The 7,426-nt window shown below is 47.8% G+C and overlaps 1 protein-coding gene across 3 annotated transcripts in view; it reads right to left on the bottom strand.

The window, feature by feature from the left end:
• The window catches only part of ANKRD10 (ankyrin repeat domain 10), a 35,067-nt gene extending 30,058 nt beyond the window's left edge, over window positions 1-5,009 (bottom strand). The window contains exon 1 of one of the 3 annotated variants that reach the window (XM_036455373.2): window positions 4,520-4,987. In XM_036455373.2, the coding sequence (XP_036311266.1) occupies window positions 4,520-4,729 (210 nt within the window). In that variant the 5' untranslated portion in view covers window positions 4,730-4,987. Of the gene's footprint in view, window positions 1-920; window positions 1,364-4,519 lie in introns of those variants that run through there. The other 2 variants (XM_036455374.2, XM_045588792.1) reach the window with 2 other exon arrangements.
• Between the last annotated feature and the right edge of the window lie 2,417 nt (window positions 5,010-7,426).

The following is a 7,426-nucleotide window of genomic DNA, read 5'->3' on the forward strand; positions in this document are numbered from 1 at the left end:
ATGGAGATTAAGTGGCATTTGTTACCAATTTTTTCCCCTCTGTTTTAAGAGAAGAAAGTAAGTCATTCCTTCCCAATGCTATAGAAATTTTAAAAGGCATTAAAAAACAGAACATTTTTCTTTATAAAAAAAATTGGCACATAAGCCCGGCTGGCATGGATCAGTGGTTGAGCATTGACCTAAGAACCAGGAGGTCATGGTTCGATTCTGGGTCAGGGCATATGCCTGGGATGCAGGTTCAATCGCCAGAAGGGTGTGTGCAGGAGGGAATCAATCAATGATTCTCATCACTGATGTTTCTATTTCTCTCCCTTAATAAAAATAAATTGGCACATAGAAATACAAAGTAAAAATGACTGACACTACACAAATTTTAAGTATTTTGTTTTCCCTACAGTTGGGAAAGACAAAATAAGATTAGCTTGCATTAATCAGACTTCTATCAAAACTAGGTTTTGCCACTTTATTACACTACTCTAAAGAATAAAAATGTTAAAGCGATTGGTAGGCTTGTGTAGCCATGGTAAACTCTCCATAGTCAAAGGCTGTTTTCTGCAGTCTGCACAACTGTACACATTTATACAATACAGCATTTGATGAATACTCAATTGAGGTCTACCCTTCAGATTATCTTCTCAGGAAAAAGATGCTAAATGAGATGGTAGGATTTAAATCTTCCCAAACTGATTGTATGGGGAGGAAACCTTAAAACAACAATGCAGAAAAGGGACAGAGCACAGCTGAGCTCTGCACCTAGCAGATGACTAGAAGGAACACAGGAGTCAAAATAAGACTTTGCAGCCTGGTTACATATTATACTAGCCTTTGGGTGAAGAACTCATCCCACTCAACATACACGGAACAAATACCTATCACTGCCAAGCACTGTCCAAGAAGGCCTGTTGTTCTCAAGGACTTACACTCTTCTACCTGGTGTGTCCTCAGATGCTGGACTCCAGACTGCTCTGTTTCCGTTCACGAGGCACCATGCACAATTAATGATAAAGCTCTAACTGCCAAAATTCTTTCTCTTCCAGAGAACAGACCTCAAATGAAGAACAGATAGCTACGTTCCCATCTCACCCCAAGTCTCTTATCCTCTTTCAGCAATGTAAGCCTTTCTTTGCAAAGGACAGATGACCAAAATCAACATTTTTGTGACATGAATTCTCTCAGTTGAAAGTACACTGATTTAAAACATGCTTTCTGTCTTCAAGGATCTTGAATCTGGGAGTGGTTGCTGATAAAGAGACAATTTTGGTATATTGATACATATTACCTTTATTAATGTAGTGAGTAAAAAGTGCCAATACTAGTGATAAAATGAACAGCTGTTAAATCCAACAAAAATGAAACAAGGATAAAAAATTACTTGGACGCCCTAACTGGTTTGGCTCAGTGGATAGAGCATTAGCCTGCGGACTGAATGATCTCAGGTTTGATTCTTGGTCAAGGGTACCTTAGTTGTGGGCACATCCCCAGTAGAGGGTGTTGCAGGAGGCAGCTGATCCATGTTTGCCCCTCATCGATGTTTCTAACTCTCTACCCCTCTCCCTTCCTCTCTGTAAAAAATCAATAAAATATAAAAAATATGAAAATATATAAAATAAAATATAAAAAATTACTTGGTATTCCAAAAGCAGTTAATCTTAATATCAATTGAGAGCTCCCTGGACTTAAAACTGTACCTATTAGTTCAATTTAGGAAACTGGGTTTGGAATCCTGGAAAAACACTGTTCAATAAGACAGCTTGTAAAAAGCAAGGTATAATTAGGAATTTTAAATGTTAAGTGCTCTGGGAACAAGTAAGTCTCATAAAAGGTTAGGAAACTCGTGCACAACTGGCACATTTCTAGGAACACAAGCTTGAAAGTTGGCTCTATATATATATCCAATATGCAAAGTGTCTCCTCTGGAGTTCGACGTGCACTGACCACCAGGAACGGAACGAAGGGAGGCCCCTGTTGGCAGCCAGCAGCCTCTAGGGACCCTACCCGTGCACGAATTTTGTGCACTGGGCCGCCAGTAGTTTATAATTATGCTAGATTGGCTCTTGCACAAGCCAAGAACAGTGTAGGCTTAAATGCATTTAAAAGAATGGAAGCTGTTTTCAAGGGGCGGGAAATGTTTAGGGGGGACTGGACTGGCAATCTATAGCACTGAATCCTGGTCTAATTTCTGTCCTAACAGCTTTTTCTCAAAGACTGACTGACAAATGCTTTCTACGGCCCTTCTGTCTCGCACACTATACATTCATAATGATTAAAGACGGTTGAAAACACTAGAGTAATTGCCTCTATTTACAATATTTGGCCTCTGAGGTTAATTTATTACTCATGTTCTACATAAGACTTTCAAAACGCCAGTTTTATTATCATGAAATACACACGACAAGAAATTTATCATTTTAAGCCTGTTAAAGCAGTTACAGCCATTGGTAATCCCTAGAGATACCGGAAGGCACCCTTGGGTTGGTAACTATTCTGAATGACCAATTTTAATGCGAGTTAAGCATTCTACAGAATGTACAGGCTTGTCATGCAATACTGTGTCACTTTCTATCAGGAAGTCTTTAAAAAAAAAAAGCTGTCCTTGCCTGTTACAAGGGTACCTTTCCCCAAAACGCAGAGGGATAAAAAATGTTTAGAACCAATGCTTTGAGAGTTTAATGTAAAAACAAACCAGAGCAAGATGCTCTCAGGAGGGAGATAATGCCTCAGATTACGACTGCCTTGGGAAATCTACATCGAAGAGAGAAGGGAAGGAAAGAGGGTCCTATTATTTTTGTTTAAAAAACTTATTTCCCACGGGCGCTCATTGTCAGCAACTGGTGCTATAGTAACACCACGTTAGAGACTGGCGCCATGGGATCTTATGGTTGATTAAGTTACTTGCCTCATCCCCACTAATCATAATTCCCTTTCATTTCTTTCACTAAAATAAACATGACTTTTCCGTTTTGAGTGGAATCAGAAACGGCTTCCCAAAAGATTCAAGTGTATTCGTGCATACAGCACCAAGAAGACCAAAGTAAAGCCATTCCACCTGCTGGTAATACAAAGATGCTCATGTCTTAAAGTAACATTTCGCATTACCCTGCATCTATTTTTGCAAAAACTTTGTTTCAACCTAACCTCATAATTTCAGAGGGAAACATTTTAAAATGCCCCTGAATTTTGACATAGAAATCTTAATGCTACCTTTAAAAAAAAAAAAAAATCCTCACCAGAGGTATATTTTTCATTGATTTCTGGAGAGAGTGGAAGGAAGGGAGGAGGGGGAGAGAGAAACATCGATGTGACAGAGACACATCATTGATAGATTGCCCCCCGCATGTGCCCCTCCCAGGTTGGGGGAACCTGCAACCCAGTTACTTGCCCTTGACCGGGAATCGAACCCGCGACCTTCAGCCTGTGAGCCGACGCTCAAACCTCAGAGCAAACGGGCCAGGGCTTAATCAGTTACTTTTGAAATGCACCGAACAAGTCCCTTTACTACTACTCTGATCACACAACCCCATTTACTGCACAGGAAGGGGAAACCGTTACCTACTCTTAATAAAACTTTCAAGTTCCACTCTGTCCTCAAGTTATCACAGGGAGATAATTTTGCCTAATTGAACACCTTTACGGTAATTTACACGGAAGGTAGAACCACCACCGTTGATTTTATTTAACCCGGGGCAAGCTAAGAGGCTCCGAAGCATATGGACAACATTCTACACGAAATCCCCTAAAAAAAAACCCATGTGTGACAAGTCTCACCAACTTATCTTACACAACGGCCTGGTGCCTTTACACCTCAATCAGGTTCTCCCACTACCGAGACCGCCTGGAACACAGCCTCCAGCTAACGGAGAGGTCCCCAGGTCACTCGAGTCCACGCCGGTCCCAGCGGGACCGGGGCGCAAACCCCAGCCGTGGGAGACGGGAGGGGGCGCCCCAAGTAGCGCCGGGCAGGGGTTCCGACAAACGCGGGCGCCCCTCGGCGTGGAGGAAGGGGAACCCGGCCCGCCGATCCTCCTCCGAGTTCCGCGCGGCTTCGCGGCCGGCACCTGCAGTTCTCCCCTGGGTTAGAGCGGGAGCGGGGAGACCTCCAGGGCCTGCAGCATGCAGCGCTCGAGCCCTGGCCGCCCCGCGGGTTTCCCCGGAGAGATTCCCTCCAGGGCCTCGTCCCTCACCAGCACCCCACAGGGCCAGCGGCGAGAGGCTCCGGCCTCCGACACTGGCGACCGGGGGCAGGCACGCATCCTCCCGGCCAGGGGCGGCGCCTCCGGGAAGCCGGCGCCTCCGGGAGGCCGCCCCCGTTTGAAACTTAGCGCGGCCGCCGCAGCGCCCCAGGCCCTAGGGGCGCCTCCGGTTCCTCTTCCGCCCGCGTCCCTAGGGGCATCGGGGCGGCAGCCGACACGCCCCTCCCCGAGCTCCCGGCACGCCTCGCGCCCCCAGCGCTCAGCCCCCATCTTCCCCGACCCCACTAGGAAAGCTGCGGAAAATGGCGCCTTAAAGCGCCCGCGCCCACCTTGCCGAAGTGCGCGGCCCAGTGCACCGGCGTCCAGCCGTAGAAGGAGTCCTCGGCGACCAGGTGGGCGCGCGGCGCCTGCTGCAGCAGCGAGCAGAGCGCGGCCAGGTCTCCGTCGCGGCAGGCGCGGTGCAGCGGGAAGCGGAGCGACAGCAGCTCCTCACTAGAGAAGCCCGCTTCCACGCCCGGGCACGCTCCCGCCGCCGACATGGCCAGTCACCGAAGAGTGGGCGCGGGCGGGCCGAGAGGACGCACCGGGGAGGACCTGCGAGGCCGCCGCCGCCGCCGCCACCCGAGCACAATGGAGCGAGTGTAGCGCCGCCGCCGCGTCCCGCCGGCTGCCCAGCGCCGCGCGCACGGGGGCGGGGCCTCGGAGGCCGGGCCGGGAAACGCGGAGACTGGAAGGAGGCCGGAGCCGCGGGGAGGAGCCCGGCGGGGCCGGAGATGGAGCAGACGCCTGGGGCGGCGGGCTGAGCGCGGTGGGGATCTGGGGAGGGGCCGAGACGGGAGGCCGTTCGGAGGCAGCCGGGGTGGAGCCGCCGGCGTTGGAGGGCCGGGAGGGGGCGGGGCCTGGCGCGGCCGGGCTGAGGCCTAGGGCTGCGGGGGGCGGGGTAGCGGGGGAAACGACGGCTGGAGCGCGGTGGGGGGGTATGGGGGGGCGTAGAGGGGTGTTGGGGCCTGTGGTTGGCAGAGGAGCGGTGCCAAGGCTGCCCCCTGGTCCGGCTGGTCCCTCGGGCTCTGGACCGCGCCCCCTTCGCAGGCCCCAGACCCCAGGCCCGGCAGGAGTCCGGATCGTCCCGCGGGGGGCGGCCCAGCCGCGGGGCCTCCGGGCAGAAGCCCGCCCCACTTAATAAAAAGCGCCAGGAAAAAAAAAAATAATAAAAAAAAAATAAAAAGCCCCGGGAGGCTTGGGGTTTTGCGACTCTCCAGAAGCGGGATTCAGGGTCCCTGGGAGGTTTCGGCCCGCGCGCCCGTAGTCCTCAGTTCCTCCTTTGGGGGAGACCACTAAGATCTGAGGCCCAGGCCCGGAGCGGAGGTTGAGTTCCCGCGCTTCTGCCCTAATTGGAGCGCGCGCTGGTCGTTTTTTTCGAGAACAGACAGCAAAAATAAAGAGAAAAATACTGCTGCATGCAAAGAAATACTACATTATTTTTCAATGCCTGAGAACCATTGTTTTTTAAGTAGGTTTTTTTCCGACCATGAGTAAAACGGGAAAATTATCAATTTCACTATAGGGGGATAACCATTATTAACGTTTTTAAAAAATATATATTGATTTTTAAAAATATATATATATATTATTGATTTTTTTACAGACAGGAAAAGAGAGAGGTAGACACATTGATGAGAGAGAAACATAGATCAGCTGCCTCCTGCACACCCTCCACTATGGATGTGCCCTTAACCAGAATCGAACCTGGGACCCTTAGGTCTGCAGGCCAACACTCTTATCTACTGAGCCAAATCGGTTAGTGCTGTATTTTATTGATTTTTATTCAAAGAGGAAGGGAGAGGAATAGAGAGTTTGAAACATCAATGAGAGAGAAACATGGATTAGCTGCCTCCTGCACACCCCCTCCTGAAGATGTGTCTGCAACCAAGGTACATGCCCTTGACCGGTATCAAACCTGGGACTCTTCAGTCCATAGGCAGAAGCTCCATCCAAACCGGTTAGGTCCATTATTAATATTTATGAATATTTACATAACAGTCGTTTTCTAACCATATAGTTTGTTTTGTACATATTTGTTTTCCTTGTGTATATTGCTTTCCTTTTTTTCTTTTACAGAATTTTAATAATAGTAAACTATAAGTAGGTTACCACATATTTGGGAAAATATTGATGCATAATATAGTACATTGCAGCATTAGTTAATAAAACAATAAATTAGAAACAGTGCCTAGCAAAAGGAATGACAGCTATCTATACAACAATGAATGAATGAAACACAATGGGAAATGCTCTAGTGAGAGCAAGTGAGAAAAAGTTGCAAGAATTCAACTCAGCAACTACTAAAAAAATGGGAAATATGAATGAGATTTAGAATCTGTCTGGTGTCAAGGAATTTATAATCTAGAGGCCTGGTACAATGAAATTCATGCAGGGGCGGGGTAGGAGAAGGGGGTCCCCCTCAGCCCAGCCTGCACCCTCTCCAATCTGGGATCCCTCAGGGGATGTCGACTGCCAGTTTAGGGGGATCGGGCCTAAACTGGCAGTTGGACATCCCTCTCACAATCCGGGATTGCTGGCTTCTAACTGCACATCTGCCTGCTGACCTGGTCGTCCCTAACTGTCCCTCCCCTGCTGGGGCCTGGTCACCCCTAATTGCCCCCTCCCTTCCACTGACCTGGTTGCCCCTTACTGGGCCTGAAATACTTTCTTGAACTTCCTAGGAGAGAGACATCCCATTTTGCAAAAGGACAAAAGCATGCCTTACTCGTGATAAAGAGAGGGAGGGATTACCCTTTCTTACAGACATTCTACAAAAGATGAAACTGAGACACAGATAAGCTAAGGAATTTGCCCACGGACAAAGTTTCTGCGTGCCTATGACAGAGATCAGAATAATATCCAGACCTAGTTTCTAACCCATTGTTAAATTTTTTTAACCTTAGAATGTATTTTTCATGAAGAGGAAAACAAGTTATAGTGATAGGATTCTTAGAGTGCATCCTTCCTCAATTAATATGACTTCCTGTTTTTTTAGGGTTTCTTGGACTATATACATATACACATTTAGGTAATTTTAGAGAAATAGAACAACATATATAGGGTGTCCCCTCCAAAATGTATACACACCCATTCAATATTTAAGAGTGTTAATTAAAATACACTTCATTTTCAAAATTGAGCTATCAGGTGTTAAAGTATGTATACATTTTTTAGGACACCCTGTATATGGTGAA

This window comes from Pipistrellus kuhlii, unplaced genomic scaffold (genome assembly GCF_014108245.1).
Source record: "Pipistrellus kuhlii isolate mPipKuh1 unplaced genomic scaffold, mPipKuh1.p scaffold_m20_p_3, whole genome shotgun sequence".
Lineage (NCBI taxonomy): Eukaryota > Metazoa > Chordata > Mammalia > Chiroptera > Vespertilionidae > Pipistrellus > Pipistrellus kuhlii.